The following is a 22,195-nucleotide window of genomic DNA, read 5'->3' as shown; positions in this document are numbered from 1 at the left end:
TCCCAAGGGAAAAAAACAATCTCAAATAGACAAAGGCAGTCGTCAGCGGCCTTTTACATTCTAAACTGCATTCGATGTACGTTGTTTATAGCTTTTTGCCATTATCCATCCATCCAGTTTATTGTCAAGGCGTGAATCCATTCAAGTCATAACTTGTATGAAAAATAAAGACCACACACCCGTTGCATCGATCAGGTGAGCACACACTTCGTTTTGTTGACGTAAATACAAAACCTAAGATCCCACGTAGTTCCTTGAAAGTAAAACGCAAGGTCCCATTTGGCCCCAAGCGAAAGCAAGACCATGTCTTTTTATAATCAGATCGTGGACTTCTCAAATCAAGGCCAGCCAGTCAGCCACCCACCAGCAATCCGTTTCTGAATATATTCTGAGCTGTTTTTCTTGCCATTCATCTTCCTTTAAAGCCACCACAAACTAATCCCAATTGATCATTTGCTCCAAAAAGAGGCCTTCTCGAAGGAGAAAAACTGATTTCTTAGCAGTGCTGTGTGTGTGTGTGTGCGTATGTGTGGGGGGGAGTGGGTGAGGATGTGGGTACCACTTGCCAACATATAGTAGCGATGATTCTTCTTGGGAGCTCTAAAAAACCCTGCATGTACCCACTAAGAATTTTCACTGCTTGGCTTCTCTTCTTCGTCTTCTTCGTCTTCTTCGTCTTCTTCTCCTCTTTCTTTTCTTTAGCGGGTGAGTCTTGTTCGTTCCTCTTCTTAATGCCTGTCGGTCGCCATGTCGGGAGGAGGGGGATCGTGTTCGACAACGGACTTGTTTCCTTCCACACCCATACCTTGGGTATTTTATGAGCCCAACGGTGACAACTGACACCATGGGTCGACCCATCATAGTGGTCGGAATATGGAAAGTCTGTAAAAGATGGCCGAGTAGTCCACGAGCTGAACTGAATTCAGGAAGACCTCAAATGGATGCTGAAAATGCCAGATCAGCATCTCTCTGCCGAATGCGACCAGACCCAAACGGGACGGGGATCAAGGAAGAAGGTGCCAACAATAATTGTATGAGGTCAGAAAATTTATGATGCGAAAAGAAGATTCTGACAGACTTGACACTAGATTTAAAGCCCTTGGCGGATCGTAAATCAAATTTGCAAACCCGAACGGAAAAATTCGGTGGCGGTTTTCAGTTGCATGGATGACGCAACCCTCACATCCAAGATTTTGTTGGTAAGTAAAAAAAAGCTTGTCAAAAGGGAACGCTAGCTGAGAGAGTACCTAGGAACACAGAAAAGTGGAGTGGAACTCAAGGTCTCGTTAGAGCTCCAATTTGGCTCCAATTTGATCGTTAATTGAACAAGGTCGACACTCGAAATCACCTTTCATGGAAGGTTTTTAACTAACTTTGTCATTTTCAGTGAGGCCAGAGGTGAACTTTTCTTCCTTTAAGGTGACTGGGCACATTCAATGTCTCTCACTCTTACGCTCTCTTCTTCCGGTCAAACAAACGGCCTTGAGCATGCTCTCCTAATGATATCGTCCCCTCTCAGACAAAGAGGGATCTCAAAACGGGGAATTGTTCTCACTATCTATCTATCTCCTCCCTCCCCCTCCCCCCCTCCCTCTCCCACATACAGCCATCATCATGCTTAAGTATTTTGATCCTCAACTCCACCAAAACTCCCTCTTCAACAGTTCTTCAAAACGTCGTCCTTCTGAGCAGTCGAGCAATGTCCACACTTCTACACGTACAACAACAACAGCAACAACAACAACAGCAACAACAACAACAACTACTACTACTACTAATACCATTCGTTCTATATACTCCTTCTTTTACTAGGGTATGAGTGTGCAAACACAATAGTCGCCGTTTTGGGTGAGTCCTGATAGGTACAGCAGCCTTCTTTTACTAGGGTATGAGTGTGCAAACACAATAGTCGCCGTTTTGGGTGAGTCCTGATAGACCAACTTTCTTTCCACTTCTAACTTCAAGATGGAATGTTCTCCTCTCATCCTGCTCCTGCTTCTCTTCCTAGGTCTTCTTGTTCCTCTTGGCCTTCTTCTGAGTACTCCATGATGTGGCACCAGTGCCATACTAAGCCACTATTTCATTTATAAGATAAACTTTCACGACGTTCTTCTCCGTTTACTGGTACTTTTCTCACCTGTACCATCTGAAACTGCTGGAAATATTTCTCCAAAACAATTGCCTCTTCAATGTATCATATGTAAGCATAGCGGACTACACGTATCTAAATCATCTTCATTTTAGCACGTATATTGGGACCAATCAATGACTGACTTTGAGGTATTGTCAGAACCTGAGGCTAGCTCTCTGTGGGAGGAGGATGAAAATGAGCAATTTTACCAGTGCTTTGTCTCATGAATGGTGTTGGTGGACAGACACAATGGAGAACTTTTTGTTTGTCACAAAGTTCGAAAAAAAACGAGCCTTCTTCGCACGATGCTGCGATGATGTTGGATGTTCTCTGACGATTTCGGCCCACCATATTACATGGGCATGGCTCAGATTTTGGACTTGGACAACTCAAGTGAGCGAGATTAGGGGTAATTTAGTGAACTTGATTTTATTTCTCGTTCTCGGAAATGTTCATCCCTGGCGTTGGCTCAGGCTGATCCCAGCATGTTTGGGGACCGAGCGACAACGAACGATGACGACGACATTAGGGAGGGTTTAGACGTCATGTTGAACCAGATGCGAGAGAATAGAAGAGGATGGACCATGGTCTGGCTTGGGATTTCCCTCCTAATGCCTTACAGATTGCTCAGTTTTATCACACAAAGAGAGAGGTCAAGTGGTGGTAGCACCACCACTACGGACGTAAGTACATAGAAGAGGGGCTTAGTTCAATTTGAGCCCGACATTCGAGGAATTGGAGCGACAAAAAGGAAGAGCAGGCCTTCCGCCAAATTTCAATTCAACCTCAATGAGGAGCATATGCCACCAAAGATAGAGGTCATCTAAAACCAAGAAGACAAATGGCATGGATCTTTGGATCAAATGGCAAAATTTTGTAGATATATCTATCTCATTTGGACTCGAATCTTGTTCACTCGCTTATTCATAGACGGACGACAAAGTTTAGGCTCAGCTTGGAACATGTCTCAAAAGAGTTTCAAGTTCAGAGGGTCTGGAGTGCGTCAAACGATCCCACCTAATTTCAGTCCTAACGAGCTAACTCAAAAACCAACTCCTTCAGAATATGCTCTAACGTAAAGAACCTCTGGAACATGAGTTTCACGACCGAAACGAGTTTTGGATTGATTGGTCGATCCGCAATGAGTTGTCCTTTCATGTGATATCTACGTAAATAGTGATCGTGGGGCTATTACCAGCAAGTCACTAACATTGATTATAAAAATCTGTCATTGTCCGACTGAAAGGTTTTTTTCTTGGTTGGAATTCTTTTTCAGAAATTTGGCTACGCTAGGAATAATTGGACCGACAATGGGCTCCAATACCATGGCCCTGACTACTTCTATTACTACTCCTGGAACAGAGACCGCGATGGCGATGGCGATGGCGACGACGACGTGGACAACGAAAAAGAAGGAGTTATAGAAGCCGTACGGTATAAAAAGGATCAGGGATATGGAAGCGAGAAGGAAGAAAATGGGGTCTAAAAACGGCAGATACAACAAGATAGACAGCCCTTTGGGTGCTTAGGATACAAGAAGGGTTATTTGTAGTGTAATACAGAGGGAATATAGGGATTTAAGTAGATTAAGACCTTAAGAGATTTGGATGGCCTTTCCGAGGGAATGTCAGCCAGCGGCTGAGAGAAACTCTCCGAGCTAAGAAGCCCTCGTTTTGATGGTGCTAGCAACTACTACATCAGCAAAAGGGGATCTTCCCTCCCTCTCTCCTTCTTCTTCCCTCCCTCTCTCTCTCTCCTTCTTCTTCTTCCACCGCCACGAAGTATACAGTATAGCAGAATAGGGATAGTTCCCTTTGAACGGCGTTCTCAGGCCTTTGGTATGGATGGCAAGGCCGACCAACAGAGACGAAATAGGGAAATTGCTACAGACGTTTATGCCTCGTAATGAAATGAGACGCTACTAATGTGCAAAAGATTGCTCAAGTGATAAAAAGAAGAGAGAAAAATGGTAGAAGGAGCAACGATATCCTTTGGGAGCATAATGCTTTGGCTTAAGACGATGGCGGTTGCTTTCAATACCAAATTAGACGAGTGCGTATGTGACAGGTTGAAAGGTACGCGTTTATTGAGAATTCAAATTCAATATCTTTTTGTGGCTTATGTCGTATCTGAGTGAGTTTTCTACCGTTTGACTTCCATCTTTATTTTCGGAAACAAAAAGTCAAATGGCAAAACCGAACATCACTCACTCACTCACTCACTCATTCATAACCTCGCCGCCACCAACACCTTCACTTTTCATGAAGTAATCCCATGCTTCCCTATCCATTCTTCTCCTACAGTGTTCTTCTTGGCCGGTGTTCTAGTACCATCTTATTCTTCTCCTCCCATTGTTTCTTTCCATTCTTTTCATGTACAGAGCTCACTTCACGTCAAAATCCCTTTGCACGTTAACCTTGTTGTAGAAGGCGAGATACCTCATCCCGAAAATTGCTTAACTTAATTCTTGATCCGTCAACTCGCATTTTGCGTTGGCAGCAGCAGAAAAGTAGGTCTTCCCACTTGATTTTTATCTCAACTCTTCTTTTTTTGACTTTGTGTCAGTTCCAGAGGTCCTTGGGGGGCTGCACAAGTCCAAGGGGTGGATAGGTCTCAAGGCGGTGGTGGTGGTGGTGGTACAGGTGGCGATAATGATAATGATCATTATCCTGATGATGATTTGGATACGGCAGCTTTGTTGGTTACTTTTTCCGGGGTAAACCAGTGATAGTTGAGTTTGGCCCGCATACATGCACGCACTCACCCACCCACCGCGAGAATCCCAAACGGTATGGGGCCGCCAAAGAAAAGGCTGCTCATTCAACTTGCTCTCAGAGCTAGCAGCTTGGTTGGGTGAAATGGAGCACGGAAGTGGAGGGAGAACAAAAATTAATTGCATTTTGATGTAAATCTGTGAATCTCTCAACCAGCTAGAATGGAATGAATATAACGGATGAAGCACAAGGCTGGCCCATGTGTGTTGAAATGTATCCGTGGTCTTGGATTTTTCATTGAATTCAGGGAGATGAGTTCGCACAAAGCGACCTGGACTTGATGTGTGCACTTCGCTCAGCATTCCGTATACACACCCCTCGTCGTCTCTAAGGAGTCGAGGCATTCAGATGATCCAGATTTCGATCTGGTCTCGGGTTAAAGATCCTTCAAAGTTTGGTAAGACGAAGGAAGATATGGGAAAAGAAAAATCATTCCTGGGGTTCATAGACCACGTACAGCAATAAGGCTTGGCCTACTAGAACCGCTCAGATCTTTCAGTTGAGTGGTGGTGTCGGACATGAATGTAATTCCATTCTGGCCACAGCACTGCCATATATTCTTTTGCTAACGTTGAATTTGGCTGGATGTGTTCACTGCTTTATTCTCATCATCTTTTCCATAAAAAGGAATGTCCGTCTCTCCAAGGAACAGGACAGAAATGGAAAAGGGATTGCCATGTGCTCAGCCCTCTAAAATTGGCATATAACTTAGTTCAAGGCCACTCATAACTACTGCACACACTAGTTGGGCAGTCAGAGAGACTACGTTTTTTGGCTGTTTCCATCCGTGGTGGTAACAGGAGTTGGGTTTGCAGATTTTGCCTTGGGTAACGCCTGGATGAAGATTGCTGTTGTTGTTGTTGTTGTTGCTGCCGTTCTGATGGAGGATGGTAACGGTAGTAGTAGAAGTAAGTAGTAGTTGTAGTAGTGGTAGTAGTGGCAGTAGTAGTTGCCAAAGCACCATCAGTTAGAGCAGTAGGAGTAGCCTTAGTGGTAGTCGCGGTGGTGGCTGTGGCTTGATTGTGGTTACATGGTGATGAAGGTCGGAGCAAAATGGAGGACAGATCGTCAGAATTTTGAGGGGACCCTCTGGCTTAACTACATACATGTACTACAAAGAGGAATGTTGTTAAAAGAATGAAGGCGGCAACAACCAAGGCCACGCCTTTCGTGGGAATCACAGCTGGCCTCTTACAGATTTGCAAGGAACTCGACCACTTTTGAAGTTTGGATCTAAATCCCAATTATTGAGACAAGGGAGGCTTAAAACCGCGTTTTATCCTCTGTCAGGGGCAGCATGGCCTCGTCCAGATTATTAGCCGATTGGCTGTTGATGGTGATTGTATAGGCTGCAGTGGCCATGCCCGAGGACGCTGCCGCTCTTTGGAGAGTTCCAACCACAGTCTCGGTGGAACCATTAGCTACCAGCAAATCGGGATGAGCTGACGATCCGACCAAGCTGGGTGCTCGACGCATGAAACTATTTCCTCGGCCCCGGATGCGGGACTGTCGGCTTTGGTGGTGGTGACGGCCACCCTTTTTGACCATAAGGTAGTACATTGTCAGGAGCATGAACAAGGCTATCAGAGCCACGCAACTCAGCCCCACGTACTTAGGAGCCTGGCTCACAGCCAAATGACCCGTGTTTTGGTGATGAACCGAGGCCCCGGCGTCAATGGCGGTGGCAATGGCCGAACAGGACGTTTCCAGGGGCTTGCACTGGCAAGTGGCGCGGTCTTGGTAGTGGCCACTCACGCACATCCGGGCTCGACAACGACACGTGCACGATTCCTCGTCCCATTCGCGTTCAAAATCCTTCATGCAACTGGATTTGAGATTGGCAAATTCGCTTTTGCAACGACACAAACATTGGTCCTCATCAAAGACCTTGTTGTAATGACAATTGGTGAGGGTGCATTTACAACGGCAAGGACCGCGATGCTCTTCGATTTGAACCGTGGAGCAGAGCTGGAACGTGGCTGAGCTATTCGTGCCCACAATGATATCCACTTTGGTGTACTTCTTTCTCTTGGGCTGGCACTCACAGCCAGGGCGTTCCAAGCACAGACCTGGAACGAGGAACAAAAGGTCATACACATGTAGTACAAATATATGCCTAGTCATTGGTAATGAATGGATGATAGGCGGATGCAAATTCAATTTCAACGGCATTGGGACTTGAATACCGACTCGGATGGAGGAGGCCTCTTAGCTTGACGCTTGGAGCCGCCGCCACTGGTTCTTCAAGCCACCATTACTCTTTTATCTCCATGGGTGATTGAACTTCCTTTACTCGATTATCACTCCATTTCCTTCATATTCTCGCTCGCGGCTCGCGGCTCCCAGCTCCCGGCTCCCGGCTTCAGTGGCGTGGTTGACTTCTCTCTCCATGCCTCCTCCGTCTTTTGCCTCTATAAGAATGGGTGTGCACAAAAGCTGGCAGTGGAAACGGGGCTCTTTCATACATCGATTTCAAAGTTCCAAAAGAACTAACTGTGGATGAAAGAGCAACCCTTGAGGCCCAACCAACCGGCTATAATGAGAAGCAGGAGAGCACTTTTTTGTGCACAAAATTCCACATCTAAGAGCAATAGCTCTTCCTCGCCACCAATGGTGGGCGAAGACTCGTGTGTGTCTACCTATCCAGCGAGTACCCACATCTCTGTACTATATTACTACTACTACTACTACTACTACTACTATTACTACCACTGATACCATTTCCTCACTCCATTCCTGTGCACCATTCTGTGGGTTCTACTCGACAGATATGAGATATCATGAGACTTCGATGAAAAGAAAGATGAAAACGAAGGGAGAAAAAAGAGATCGCACGAAGAAGCTCGCTCGAGTCAGAGCTTCAAAGGTCGAGTCAAGAGGCAAATTGGCCTCTTTCTCTGCGTTTGCTTCTTTACTTCTTTTTCCTCTTCTTCCTCTTTTTCTTTTTCTTCTTTGAGCCTCGTTGACTCGTCGAGCTGGGAGTTTTTCTTCCCACTTTCTTGTCTCACTCAATTCGGGTGTATCCTCCTCATTCATTCATTAATTTATTAGAATTGGAAATAGATCTTCTTTTCGATCGATCTACAAAACGTCAACTTTGGGCTGGCTGAGATCCACTTGGATCAACATCATTGAAAGGAGTGAACCAAGACAGCCTCAAGATTCTAGAAGCATGATAAAGGAGAAGAAGGAAAAGAACAAGTAGTAGTTGAAGGAGGAGCGGGAGAAGCAGACGAAGCAATAGTTGTCGAAGAAGACACACGAGCTAGGGATAAAGCAAAAGCCGAAGAAAGAGGAGACGAAGATGATAAAGAAGAGCGGAACCCAAACCTAGATCAAACTGGGCCAAACTCGGCTCAGCCATAGTGGCCTAAACCGGCAGCCAACGCCAGACCAACACGCCTAAAACGAGAACTGTGTACAGTAATGTAAGATTGCGAACCTACCTAGCTCCCAAGGAGATCAAAAAGGCCTGTCGTTCGAGTCTTTCATAAAAGATTTAGATAATATCGGAAATTCGCAATAACCCTATCAGGATGACATGCTGGGATGTGCGGGGAAAAATGGACCCCCCTCGAGATTAAAAACAAAATTGCACAAACACCATGATTTGAAATGGATGAAATTGGGTACGGTATTCCACAACCGAGTCGGCAAATAGCTGGCTGAACTTAGTAGTCGAACTACATCGAAGTGTGCATTTACCCACGGTGGAGTTTCCACGAATTTTCGGAGAAATGTCCTCCGTCCTCCTCGTTCTTGTCCTCCTCCGATCCATTCAACGTATAGTTGGCGTAGTAGGCAGGTACGGTAGGTCGTTGAAGATAACAACTTTTTCATCTTTTTCCTTGGCTTTCACGCGTAAGTCCCATCATTACGAACACCAAAGGGAAGCACTCAAAGACGACGTTAATCTACTAATGTTTTCAATTTGTTTCTCAAACGTAGGGGGAGGCGTTCGTCCCACCCATCCATCCTCCCACAGCAAGTTGACCCAACGTTTGAATGTACTAACCTTTCAGTCAACCATTTTCCTCCATAGTCTCCTGCCATGCTGTCTCCATCCTTCTTCCTCCATTCACTGAATGTCCCTTTTCGCAAAGCATGGGATCTTCAGCGTAATTGAAGGGTAACAACGTACTACGTACGTAAGTAAGCTTAAGCTTACCACTGTATAAAAGTCCATACTTGGTTCAAAAGGAAAGAGACACGTATATTTCCTAAGATCACCAGCGAGTACATTTCAGCCGCTTAGCTTAGGAGATCAGAAGCAGGAGCAAGAGCAAGAGATGCACGAGTAAGAGGTGCACGAGCAGGAGGATGCCATGGGACCGTTTCTGTCAACAGCAACGCCGATGACACAACCAGCACTATGATCATGAAACAGAAAAAGAATGGGAATAGGAAGAGGGAGAGGAAGGTTTAGATTTAGAGGAAGAAGAAGAGGGATAAGAACAAAAGCAAGCGAAGAGGGTGAACGATGATGGCCTTTAGGGAAGGGCCCTTTGAAGTACAGTTAGTCACCTCCTTCGTTCATGTACTTCTTTTTGATGTGGATGAGGTGCCGGTCAAATGCCCCACAGATGGATGGAGAAGGTTGGGATTCATTTCTGCATCCCATTCTCATCACAAATAGAACTTTTGAACGGCTCTTTCAAGCGAGTTGCCCCTCTCGCTTCATGGCTTCATCCTCCACGGTTGCCACAATTTCGACCTCAATCCTCTGCCGCTTCAAGTCTCATCACAAGCTACGAGTGCTAAGTCTCAATTTTCTTCGACCTTTTCTAATTGTATTAGTACGAATTTCCATTTCCACCACCTATTGCTGGTCACAGCAATTTCTTTTCTCTTTTCAGTCGCATTTCGAAACGGGCAAAAATGCTGCCAACTGGTTTGAATAAGCCCTTGAATCGGTTGGTTGGAAAAGAAAACGATGCCCCAAGTTCAACTGACGCAACTAACTCCTTGCCATCACAGTCTGCAAAGTTCTACTTAGCCATTCAAGTTCAATTGTAATAACAAGTGCCGCAATTTTCGCCAATCAATTAGCTTTTCCTCGCGCCTGACTCATTACGATTCTAAAGTTACTTTTTCGCATATTTGCCCGTTGTTTTTCTCGCATAAAAATGCGAAAACGTATGTAACACTTCATTTCAGTCAATACCATGTTCAGACGACTTTGGAACTTAAATGTAACTACGGAGAAATATTTCATCTCCATGTAGAAGCTGTGGTCATAGTATGCCGCTTCTATGAGATGCACTTCTTCAGGAACTTGATTCAAAAGTGATGTTTATACTCAAACCCAAAAAATCGGCCAGTATGCCTTTAATCTAATGTACTCATTTCCGCCCAAAAAAATGACAGCATATACTAAAAATGCCTCAGTTAAACTTTCGCTCAAGCCAAATCAAGAATCAAAAAGTACTATTATTATCTATTGACAATTAATCCCTACATATCTTTCCTTTTAAGACAACCTTGTCAGCAGCCTGGTTCGTTCTCTTTTTTTACGCTTTCAGCTCTTAACAATGCCATCTTGAGGATCATGAAATTCAAAAGCTTTGACCATTGGGTTTTCAATTTTTCCACTACAACTCGAGGTGGAGAAGTTTTCAGTTCTGGAGGAACGAGCTTGTGTGTCAAAGTGTAGTTGACTTTTGGAGCGAGTTTGAGCCGAGCAACTCCGTGGCCGGAGAGACCGAACATCAACTACGCCACTGAAGGGCATCCATTCCATCTCTCCTCTTCCTCCTCTTCTTCCTCTTTCTCTTCCTCTTCCTCCTTCTCCTTCATAGTTTCCTTCAGAACGTCGTCGTTGGACGTGTACTTATGTAGGAAGCCTAGCACCTACCATCAGACAACGCGTGGAGAGATGTTCGTTCGTTCGTCTCTCACGGTCTCGGTGAAAGGAAAAAGTTTCCAACTTTAATTTGATATCAAAACTGGGGCACTAATGGCATAGATCTAGAGGCATTTACCTTCTCCCCATCCAACTATTCCAACCATGGCCAAAGAAAGAAGGAATGAATTCACAACCTGGGTCTCACTCACTCACCCAACAGCCACCCACCCATTCAACCATTCATCCATTCGTTCATATCAAGTTGCCTCATGTGTATGCCTTGCCTCCGGATTTCACTATACATTGCACCTCCACACTTTAATTTGGCTGTCTAGAGAATATCCATACACTTGGAAATTCCATCCAGGTCCATGTCATGAATTTGTACGTAGATCAATTTTTTGTTTCCCTACTCTACCGATATGACAAATCCATTGGATTAGAGTTGACAGCATGATCGAGACATGGAGACGTTTTGCGTATTCGCTGCCACAAAAACCCAGCTTGGCAGAAAAAGAGGAGCTCAGAAATCTGCTGCTGGAACGTCTCTCATGTTATGGGACGCGAAGGCCGGGAAAAAGCGAAAAAATCCCGCTTCGCCCGGCCAAGGCACAACCACGCATGATCGGGAACAAGAAACTCGAGTCAAATGGAAACAAGACATAAAGACGATGCACGAGCGGAAACCAGAAAACGAGGAGGGCACACAAGAATGGCACACAAGAATGGCACACAAGAATGGCACACAAGAATGGCACAGGAAACAGGCTTAGTTTTTGTGGCGGTTGATGCCGTTACTACTTCCATTCTCATCATCAGCATTGCTTCATTGTTGTTACCTGTGCAGCGTGGAACCACCACGTGACTGGGTTGGACGTAATTGACGATGAGTTCCTGTGGAACCGGAACAGCCACCACTGTGTCTCGCACTAGACAACGATGAGCATCCAGTTTGGCCATAAACATCTTTTCTTGATGCTTCAAATTTTTGACCTTGCATTCTTCTTGGTCATTAACGATCTGCAGCGAGTCCTGATACAGACTGTCCGCATCTGAGGTCAATGAGAGCAGAGAGGAGGCCATCGAAAGCGACGTTGAGGCCGAGGCCGAGGGTGTCTTCACCGCCTGAGAGGCCACAGCCAATACCAATATTAATATACCCGCTGCAGGTGAGCACGGAGGTCTTGGGAAACCCATGGCGGGGTTGCCAATGCCAAGTGGGTGGTGATGGTTGCTTCGGTGATGGGGCCTGGCGACAACGCAACACACCAACAACAATTTGGTTTCGGTCGAGCTACAAGTGCACCATGTCTTGTGAACAAGGAGAACTGTCCATTGCAGCAGGCATCCGCCCTTGTTACCTACTCTCTTCTTGAGTAGAGTTGGCTTGTGATTATGGCAAACAAACCCGAAGTAGGCTGAATGTGTGTGTACGTATGTAAGATGACTTGCATTTCATCGGCCTTGATCGTTGTGGTCAGAGCTCATTCATCACGGAGTTTTCGTTCATCTCCCGGCGGCGACGGCTGTTCGGATCCCGTTCGCTTGCGCCTGAATGCCATCAATCCGAGGCCAGCAGCTCATTCGATCACCGTGTATCACTTCAATCATCTTGATCATTCTTACGTACTACAGAAAATTCCCCCAAGACTTGTGAACAAGGATGGGAGGTAGTCAATTGAAGAGGAGATTGGGGCCCCTGTGTTCCTTTTGTCTTGGTCGTCGATTCCTTGATCTCCTTCCTTCTCTTTTCCTTCCTCGTTCTTATTCTTGTTTCTTCACTGTCTCTCCACGTCCAACGCACTCAAGTTCCCGACAACAAATGTGTTATTGAAAGGCCTTGCCGTTCTTCTTTATCTTCTACTTGAACACTGAACTGGGTTTGGAAAATGTGGAAGAGTAAGAGGTGGGTTTTGTGTGTGTGTGTGGGTGAGTCGGTGGTTCGGTCGGTCGCTCGGTCGGTCGCTCGGTCTATCGGTCGGTGTTTCTCGATCCGTGGGTGGCGCGTCCCTTTTCATCCCGGGTGGTTGGATCTTCTTCCTCCTCTTCCTCCGCCCTCGAGACCTCTCTTCAGGGTTACTTAATACTGTTCTAGAGCATAGAAGTCACTCTACGTACATGCAATACTAGCTAGCACTCAGCCAGCACTCGATCCACTTTCGACCGGCGTTCTACCGTTGGATCCACAGAGGCGGTCTCCCCGTTCCCTTCTTGGGGCTTCTTGAGGCTTCTGGGAACATGGATCAATTTCAGGATATGCGTAACCCAATGGAAACAAAACTACATCCACGTCTCGCCTACCAAAACACTCGAGTTTTGGTAGCTCTGTACCTGTGAAGCGAGAAATAAAAAATGGTCGAAAACAATAGCGGTCTAAATCGGGGGCCACTACAAAGCCCCGATGGCCGAGGAAAAAGCGAAATTTATCATCTTCGCCTAAATCGGCGATACACTCGCTACTCCTGTTATGCTCTTAGGGGAGACCCACGAACTGTACATAGATCCATGGGTACATCTCTTCACTCGCCAGCCCATCATCACACATGTTGCAAAGGGCATAAAACACATATTTCTTCTTCAACTCAAAACAAGGCGAGGGAAAGAGAGAGAGAAAGAGAGAAAGAGAGAGAGAGAGGGAGCGAAAGAATATTGGAAGAGGTCTTCAAAGACTTTGACAACGTGCCTTGAAGTGCTCATATCGTGCGTTTCGTCGCAGTGCAACACCGCTGTACCAATATGCTTTCCACCCACGATATGTACGTTCGCTTTTTGTACGGAATCTGAGCAAGGCGAACACGAAAGAGAGAAAGAAGGGTGTGTGGGGAGTGGACGAGGGGCGAGGGGGATTTTTTCATCCATGCATTCCACCCTCTGCCACAAAATTGCTCAATCTCAGGTCAAATCTATTATTGTAATGCAGATGAGCCACCGTTGGCTCATGGCCTAAGGGGGGGCCAGGGGAGAGCAGAAAGCGATGGTAGAGTATACTCTACCATTTAATTTATGCACTAGATATCAACCTGGACTCGATCGTCGATTCATCATTTTCGTCATATCCCCCAACCCCCTTATTCATGAAAATCGCCCCAACCGGAGATATCCATCCAGTCCTTGAGTGGAGATTTCTCTCTTCGGACTGAATCATGGACTGAATCGGGCTCATTGATTGGTTTTTAAGCATTTCCTCTATCCACTTGGGATCAATTTTTTTCTGTTCTTTCTTGTTTGTTTGCTCCTTTTCCACTAGAAATCATTATATCAAGAATAAAACCCGGCCCGACAGGGTTTCAGAATGGATGAAAGAAAGAACCAACCAAGGAACCCACCAACTAGGAAGATATAGGTAGGTGTGGGAGAATGAGAGTAAGATGCACTGAAGTGAAGCGAATTTATCTCTTTCCTCTCGGACTCCCAAGTCCGGCTTGTCCGGCTTGTCCGGCCTTCTGGTAGAGTTCAACTGCGTTGTACGCCCAGGTTGTTGTTGATGTTGTTGTTCCATGGATGTTTGAAGAACGCTCCAAAACCATGGCACTTGTCAGGTGGGACCATGATGGGATGGAAAAGGAGGACAGGATCCACAAGACGCACGCACAGTCGCACTCTCTGACCTTCAACATCAATAACATTTGTTCACGCTTGGAGTTCCACCATTTGAAACTCGAGAACTATCACGAATGTATATAGGTAGGAGGAGGTACGCCGGAAACCGTCGGATCAAATGATTTATTTGGTATCTGTAACATTTGATTTGATTCAGGATGCGAGGTAAGCCTCGAACTTGAAACCCCAAAGCAATGTCACTAAATGACAAAGCAGGAATGGGAGCCACACATTCGAACAGATTCTGGCACACCTAGGGACGGCAAAGAAGCCCTTCGAATAATAGGGAGAGGATGACTGTTTTAAGAACAAATTCTTTTAAAGGCGGCCTTTTCTCCGGACTTCATCTCTTCCCTGATTTTGGGGAAGTGAGTTCTCGCGGTCATTGAATTAACTTTTGGATGTCAATTTCAGAAGTTGGAAGCGCCAAGAAGATTTCGAGTGCTTCGTCGTCTCTTGACTTTTCAGAACCCGACAAAGTCTAAGAGAAGTAGAAGTATTGTTTTGCCTTCTCTGCTTGGGTAGATGGGAACTTTTTTGTTACTCAAAGCAATGTGCACATTCACTCGCCCAATGCTTCTCTGGAAATCGTAAGTGAGACAAGCTTCCCTGGACACATTTTAAGGATGGAATTTATTGGGGTTTCGGAGTCATCACATATCAGGTCGTCAAATAATATTTGTCGATGAGGCAAGCTTTCTGACAATTGTAATTTATCAATGTAAGTTCGACAGTTTCTGATTCTGATGAGACCTCAGATGTTTGGTTCCTCGTCTTTTCGATAGCACAATCATTTGGGAGTTTTTTTCGGGCCGGGGGGAGGCCTCAACGCATCTAACCACCCTCAGTACGTACGCTTTGTTTACATAAGGAGTGGACCAAGAGCATTCCTTCCCAGGATCAAACCGTTGGCGACGTGGCCTAACAAAGTAGGGTGTCTGAGGAGCGAGCTCTTGCTCATTCATGTGCGAGTATGTGCCGTGTTTTCCTTTCTAGCGTCCTCCTCTCTGGGGAGGTGAAGTATGTAGAGTAGTTGAATGATATGTGTAGAAGAAGTGAAGAACCGAAAAGACGTCATCCAAATCAGCTTTTGTAAAAGCCGAAACAGGCCGCTAACACATAGACAGGCGAACCTCCGAACAGGCGGACACACGGACAGAAGCATGGACCGAAGGAAGAAAGGCCACCGAGAGCATAAACGAACGGGTTGATGGAGGAAAGAAGGAGGGAGGGAGGGATAGTTGGTTGGTTGGTTGGTTGGTAGATGGATGGATGGATGGATGGACAGATGGATGGATGAATAATATCCCAGAAGATGAGGGACACAACGCGAAGAGGATGGGGATTAGAGTTCCATTCGGAATGGCTGGAGCAGGTCCACGTTCAGAGAATGGACCTCTAATAGCTTTAAAAAATGTCGACGAACATCACTTGAATGGTGCAAACACGAAGCTCAGAGATCATTTCCAACTTACTTGCTCCTGGGGTGAGTACGAAAAATCAACGATTCGGCCATCTAAGGTCACTTGATTGGGTCTGGATTTCAGACCGATTATGGAAATCGAATCCAGGAGCATGGTCTCAGCCAGAAACCCTCTGTGACGCACTTGCGACTGGAGGTCTCGTGAGGATGTCAGATTAAAGAGGATGTGGTTATGTCGACCTCCAGACCCATCATCATACGAGTCCAACGCGTCCCCATCGTCCCAGAACAAATCCCCAGATGCGCTCCCACTCGAGCTTACATAAGCTCGTGCATGAAATGGCAATCTTCGGCTACGATTGAAGAAGGATAAGAGGAGGCAAGGCATGAAACAACCCGCCCTTAAACGATTAAGCACACCGTCAACAATAACTATAAGCGATGCCGCACCTGTCTGTAGTGGTAGGAGCAGGAGGTTTTAAAACCAGGATGCTTCCCCCCCGAGCCAAAAGCGGAATCGTGTCAAGGGGAGCGGGAATCTTCACAAAGGCACCCCCTTCTTCATGGTCTGATTTAACGTGCGTCTCCCAATTGTACCAGACCCCTTGGGGCAAATAGCAATTCACATGTATTGGGCCCTGAAAGGAAAACACGTGTACGAGCACCCTCTCAGATGAGCATACGCAGAATCCAATCTACCATCATTTGTCGACCAACTAACCTCTTCTAAGACGGGAGCAATCATCAGGGCGCTACCCCACATGAACTGACTCTCGCCCAAATAATAGGCCATTTTGTCCCGTGGGAACTGAAAGAACACCGGTTGGGCCACAGGTGTGCCTTTCAGATGTGCGTGAACAAACAGCGTGTACAGATAAGGCAACAGGGAGTAGCGAATTTCCAAAGCTTTTCGAGCAGCCTTCACCACCTCGGGTCCAAGAGACACGGGGTCTTGATCAAAGGCCTCGAGAGTGTTGTGATTCCTGAAAAATGAGGCTAAAGCTGTTTTCCATTTTGAGAATCCCTCCCCGGGAGAAAAGGACCAAGGCCGATGAGCGAGCGTTGGGAATAAATGGAAAAAAGTAAAAAAATTACCTGGAAAACGGATAGAATGCGCCGAGTTCCATCCATCTCTGGCAAAGAGGAACAGTCGTGTTCCCGTTGAAGCCACAAATATCCGCTCCCACGAGAGGAATGCCAAACATGTTAAAATTCAGTACACCTTGAGAGTATGGAATGGGAGTTTAGCCGTTTGAAGAAGAGGAACAAAGTTTTCGTACACAAAAATCAGTCTCGAGGTCTCCCTTCCGGGTGAAAGTTTGCTTTTTTGCCCCTCCTTTTCCGTCTTGTGAATTAGGAGCCAAGGAGGATATATCCTCCATATGTCGTCACAAGTTTACAAGATCTGGCAACATTAATTATCTAGCTAATTAGTGGCACATCTTGAGAGGGTGAGCAGACCCCAAATGGAACTGGGATGGCATTAGAAGCAACCAGCTCGGAGCAAAACCATTTCTTTCTTGTACCTTTCGGCCTTGATTTATGAGTCGGGACCTTCAGTCTAACGACGTTCAATCTCTTTATAAGGAGATTCTCAACTGCAACTGACTAAAGAAATGCAAGCAGCGAAGAGTCTTACCTGCAATACTTAGCCTCATAGCATCCCAATCCGAGTGAATGTCTCCGGTCCAATGTCCGCCATAGTGTCCTTGACCCGGAAACGTGGACCTCGAGATAATAAAAGGGCGTTTCCCTGGACGAACGTTTCGTAAGGCGGCATTGGTCACCACGGTCTCAGAGTGGCCAAACAGATTGTGAACATCATAATGGGAGTAATTCCCGTAATGAACCGCGGAGGGGCAGATATTTCGGAAGAATAGCGATTGTCCTTTCACGAACCGCGGGACATAAGGGGGGTGATTGAGATGGCCCCCTCTCTCAGATATAGAACAACCGTTGAATTGACCCGACCAAAAGTTGGAGGGCTCATTCATATCAATCCAAGCACCGTCAATTGGCACCTGGTGGTGCAAAAATAACCGCATGGTCACGCGCCCAATTGATATAAAGGCGTCGAATTAGGTAGATTCTTACGAGATCATGAAAGTCTTGAATCATCTCTGACCAATATTGTATGGTCTTTGGATTTAAGAAATCTGGCCAAACTGTGCTCTTCGGATTCCACACGCGACCCACGAAAGGCTGACCGGTTGAATTTTTCATGAAAATGTCTAGTTCAATGCCGCGATCATACGGGGGGTAGGATCCCACAGGTTCACCTCCGGACACGCCAGGATCGATGATGGTTACGTAATGCATTCCATTCTGGAACAGAATGCCACGTCTCCAGATTTTCGAGCTACTTAACCACCGCCGAAGAGTACAACACTTACCTCATGCAATTTTGCCACGAAATCAGGTAAGTCCTTAAAATGATCCGTATCCAAGGTGAAGTCATTTCGACGCGCCATGTAATCCAAATCATTCCATTGAGTATCAATAGGTATTTTGGCGTCAATGGTTTGTTGCAAAATCTTCTTAGTTTGGTTCAGCGTCGTCTGTCCGAATTTGCACTGATGATAACCCAATGACCAAAACGGCGGTAACGCGGGTTTTCCTATCAAGTTCGCATATTGTTCAACGACTTCCATCGGGCTTGGTCCGATAAACAGATAAAAATCCAAAATTCCTCCTATGGCGCGAAACGTTAGTGCCGGGGTTGGTTGGAGTATGACCTCTGAAATAAAAAACTATATTGCAACAGTGCACTAAATGATTTCGGTTACCACTGTAATCGTACCCATAGCATTACTATTCCTGAGGAACACGCCATGACTGCTGCCCTCTTTGTCCGATGCTAAGTAGAAAGGATGTGATCCATAAATATTGGTGGCCTAAAGTAGAAAATACACCCGATGTGGACTTCCTTGGGATCCTTCGCCAAACAGATTTGAATGAGATAGTACCTGGGGTGACGGGGGGTCATCAAAATTCCACATTGTGTAAGTGGACCAATTAATATCCTTCAAAAAAGTGCCCTGATTTTCGCCCAATCCGAAAATTCGATTTGAAGGTAGTCGAGTAGAAATTTGCAATAACTGATCGGCAAAAACGAATCCACCTATCCTGGCTGAATCAAACCTGCAACAAATTAAGTAGTTTTGCTCAGATAATAATCATATCAATCCGCAATTGCATTGGCTGGCCATACAAGACATAGCCGGAGTGTTTCCGCGAGATCTTGAACCCGAACGAGTCCTTGACAAAGGACACAACAAAATCGTCGGCCAACTCTGGGGGATCAGAGTTAGAGGTGACTGGGGCCATCCTGTCCGGAATCTCGTACCGGGCATGGTTTGCATCCTTGATCTAAGCGTAAAGTTTTGTCTTTAGGTCTTTGAACGGTAGCCTTCAAGCAGGACCCTCTCGTTATTGGCACCTTAACTTGAATCGTGGATCGATCCACCACTCGAACTTCCACGGATACCAGAACGACATCGGCCGGGTAGGGTGACTTTTGGGTCATTTCATATTGCACTACCCAAGCATCTACACCCGTCTGAGTAGAATTGACCCAACGATAAGAGCGGTAATTGGCCGGATAGAAGCAGTAGGGTACGTCGGCTGGATTTGGTCGGGAGTCGGACTCGAGTTTGGGCTCCAGCCAACAACAACCTCGGGCTTGGCATTCATCGCGGTTGGCCCCGGCTTGGGGAAAGCAATCAAACCTGAAAAAGCTCAATGCGTTGGGGTAAGGAATAACGCCCACCCAAGGAAGGCCGAGCCCACCTCATCTCATTGGACCACACAGCACATTCATTACCGGCATGGCCGGCCGCCACCGCTGACAGCCCGTCATCATCGAGGCAGTCCGGCTGGTCCTCGAACTTGACATGAGTGGGCCGTGGAAGCGGGGCTCCGGGGGCCATGGCAAACAACGTGAGCAGCCAAACCGAGACAGACACCACCGTGAGGGCCAGGAGAATGAGGGACAAAGGGTAGCCCTGAGGGGTGGAGCGGGTCTCCTTGTCGACTTCGGCATCCGTCAGTCCTTGATATTGGGGCTGGACGGGGTGGACAGCGGGCCAGATCCACTGGGACGTCAAACGTTCGGAAAACTTCATGGTCTTGCTTGGTCTGGTCCCGTCTGTTCCCTGTCAGGCCGTGGCCGTTTCCTCTGGGATTGTCGGCCTGTCTGGCTGACGCTCCCACTTTTATCTCTACCCACTCTTCGTACCACCTGGCGGGTACGGTTGCAGGTAGGTAAGGTAGGTAGGATGCTGGACGTTGGCTAAACGAGCGATCCTCTATTCCTCACGATCTCGCTTTCTTTGTATGGACGGATGGACGGATGGACTAGGGTCTCTAGGACACTGGGTAACGCCAGTCCCTAGGTAGGTAGGGATGAATGGACTAGACCGTGTCCCTTTCAAATCGAGCGAAAATCACACGGAGGATACGCCCCCTCCTCTTCCATGCAGTGTATTGGTGTATTGGTGTTTCAAAAGTCGGATTGAACAGGAAGTGAGCGAGACGAGTGCTCACTGAAATGATAATAAAAGCTAATCATACGTATATACTACGTATGAGGTCAAACTACTGGATGGATGGAGCACTCACAGCAGTCCTCTGGTTTCCTACATTGGTTGATTAGTTGATTGGTTGGTTGCGCTCGTTGCGCTCGTTGTGCTCGTTGTGCTACAAACACAAGAAGAACAAGATTGAAGGGATTGATGGACTGGAACGGCTCAAACTGATGAGCTTGTTGTTGTTAATGATCATAAGGCATGAGAATGAGGATGAGGATGCGAGACGCGATATCTGAACCGGTTCCGCCAGTGTCTAGTGGGTCTAGTGTCACAACACGGAAACCAGGAGGGCCATTGAATGGGTGACCCGAACAATGACTCAATGAATGTGTAGGCCTTGTCATTGAGAGGAGGCAGCGCCCTCGGCTTCGTCTAGGTGCGGACAGTGCAGACAAGGCTTTAGGCTTATGGGGGGGAGCCCTGGGGTCTCATATGAAAATTGTTCCTTACACAAAATCCCTGAGCACCCAAACCAAACACATACATACGTACAAGTGAGAGAATAGGGCTTTACCTCCCTGACGCCCCCTTTCAAAGTGAACATGGGTCACGTGACTTGGAAACAGAAAAGTAGGACAGTGTCTCTGAGTCTTCTGTCATGACACTTGAAACGGTCATAATCAGGAGGCATGATAAATAAGAAAAAAGGATAAAAGCCATTTTCTACCACCTGACAGAAAATGGCAGATATTGGTCCAAACAAGGAGTTCTCTAGACATGGAGGTGGACAGTGCTCAGAGGGCAGACAACGAAAGGGCAATGTGCACTAGCTCTTCAGTAGATCAAAAAACGCGAGTTTTGTTAAAACCTTGGTATTCAGATCAATAACGTTTATCACTGTTATATTAATCACCTTGTCTGGTGATATGTGGTTATCAAACTGGGTGTATAATGTATAAAATGCCCAGAAATGTAACATAGCCAATGTACTACACTATTCTAATGTTTAATTCCTCCCTCTACGACACCATTCTATTTATGGTGATTACTTGAACTAAAATCTAGTTGCTTTTGGCAAGTACACACGCTTTCAGCCATTAAAAGTATAATCTAAGAAAGGTCATGATATATAGTTTGTATGGGCTTAAAAAAAAGAGTCCTTTTGAACAACGAGATAAAAGTGTCAAGTGAGAATTTTTTTGTTACAAAGCTCTTGCACAAAATTGTATTGACAGAAATATATATCTGATGCATTTAAAAAGAGGTAACTCGATGGACATTTTCGAATGCATTTCATAATCAAAAGATCAAACAACACAAAGTTCACACCCATCATTCATATGAATTTAATATGTATCAAGGTTACACTGATCATGTTTTGGTTTTCTTCATTTCTTCCAATTTTTTGGAGAACATTGCGATTGATGTGGTTATAGGCAGGTCACCACATAGGCCAACAACTTTACAAGTTTAGGCTCAAACTATGGAATGGGGTCCCAAGGCCTAATTACAAACACTTCACTTTAGTTAATAGAAAATAGGAGTATGGTTTCACTACTTGAGGTCTCAAGTTGGAGACAGGTTGCTGATGGCCGTCTGGGGATAGAGGCTTTTTACAACCATTGTAGAAACTCTTAATGATCTCTTCAGGTGTCATGAATACCGTTGACCATGTGGGGACTAATGGTCAGTGAAAAGATTCATCTTAGTCAGTGATCTGAGAGCAAACAAACTTGCCTGGTCAGTCATATTAGTTATTACACATAAGAGCAAGGGACAACACTTGTGAAGGAAATACACAATTGACATTCTATTACACAGATTCACAAGCAGGCAAGCTGGGAGACACTCACTCACAAATACTTGTTGCGTGTCCAATCATGTCATTAATCT

The 22,195-nt window shown here is 46.0% G+C and overlaps 2 protein-coding genes across 3 annotated transcripts; both read right to left on the bottom strand.

Moving 5' to 3' along the window:
- Window positions 1-4,192: 4,192 nt before the first annotated feature.
- LOC131885008 (uncharacterized) lies at window positions 4,193-13,190 on the bottom strand. The gene is made up of 2 exons (XM_059232932.1): window positions 11,590-13,190; window positions 4,193-6,974 (listed from the first exon to the last, which is right to left on the bottom strand). The coding sequence occupies exons 1-2, from the start codon at window positions 11,945-11,947 to the stop codon at window positions 6,169-6,171; spliced, it is 1,164 nt and encodes a 387-aa protein (XP_059088915.1). The 5' UTR covers window positions 11,948-13,190; the 3' UTR covers window positions 4,193-6,168.
- Window positions 13,191-14,964: 1,774 nt separating this feature from the next.
- LOC131884966 (lysosomal alpha-glucosidase-like) lies at window positions 14,965-20,646 on the bottom strand. 2 transcript variants are annotated; one of them, XM_059232874.1, is made up of 14 exons: window positions 20,394-20,646; window positions 19,563-20,317; window positions 19,213-19,501; window positions 18,985-19,142; window positions 18,740-18,914; window positions 18,574-18,667; window positions 18,167-18,510; window positions 17,868-18,098; window positions 17,413-17,794; window positions 16,869-16,995; window positions 16,495-16,756; window positions 16,224-16,411; window positions 15,826-16,126; window positions 14,965-15,755 (listed from the first exon to the last, which is right to left on the bottom strand). In XM_059232874.1, the coding sequence occupies exons 2-14, from the start codon at window positions 19,895-19,897 to the stop codon at window positions 15,696-15,698; spliced, it is 2,946 nt and encodes a 981-aa protein (XP_059088857.1). In that variant the 5' UTR covers window positions 19,898-20,317; window positions 20,394-20,646; the 3' UTR covers window positions 14,965-15,695. The 2 variants fall into 2 exon arrangements, with proteins under 2 accessions (XP_059088857.1, XP_059088865.1); XM_059232882.1 differs by lacking the exon at window positions 20,394-20,646 and having other exon boundaries at window positions 19,597-19,736.
- Between the last annotated feature and the right edge of the window lie 1,549 nt (window positions 20,647-22,195).

Source organism: Tigriopus californicus, chromosome 1, assembly GCF_007210705.1.
Source record: "Tigriopus californicus strain San Diego chromosome 1, Tcal_SD_v2.1, whole genome shotgun sequence".
Taxonomy (NCBI): domain Eukaryota; kingdom Metazoa; phylum Arthropoda; class Copepoda; order Harpacticoida; family Harpacticidae; genus Tigriopus; species Tigriopus californicus.
Note: the sequence above shows the minus strand (reverse complement) of the source record. Positions and strands in the feature narration are given on the sequence as shown.

What these genes read in the sequence shown, in the direction of transcription:
- LOC131885008 (XM_059232932.1), bottom strand. Translation starts at nt 11,947, where the DNA reads ATGGGTTTCCCAAGACCTCCGTGCTCACCTGCAGCGGGTATATTAATA. An exon ending in GGTGGTTCCACGCTGCACAG is followed by an intron (nt 6,975 to 11,589) that starts GTAACAACAATG and finishes TCCTCGTTCCAG; the next exon opens with GTCTGTGCTTGGAACGCCCT.
- LOC131884966 (XM_059232874.1), bottom strand. Translation starts at nt 19,897, where the DNA reads ATGAAGTTTTCCGAACGTTTGACGTCCCAGTGGATCTGGCCCGCTGTC. An exon ending in AAACACTCCGGCTATGTCTT is followed by an intron (nt 18,915 to 18,984) that starts GTATGGCCAGCC and finishes AATTTGTTGCAG; the next exon opens with GTTTGATTCAGCCAGGATAG. An exon ending in TTGCTCCCGTCTTAGAAGAG is followed by an intron (nt 16,412 to 16,494) that starts GTTAGTTGGTCG and finishes TTTTCCTTTCAG; the next exon opens with GGCCCAATACATGTGAATTG.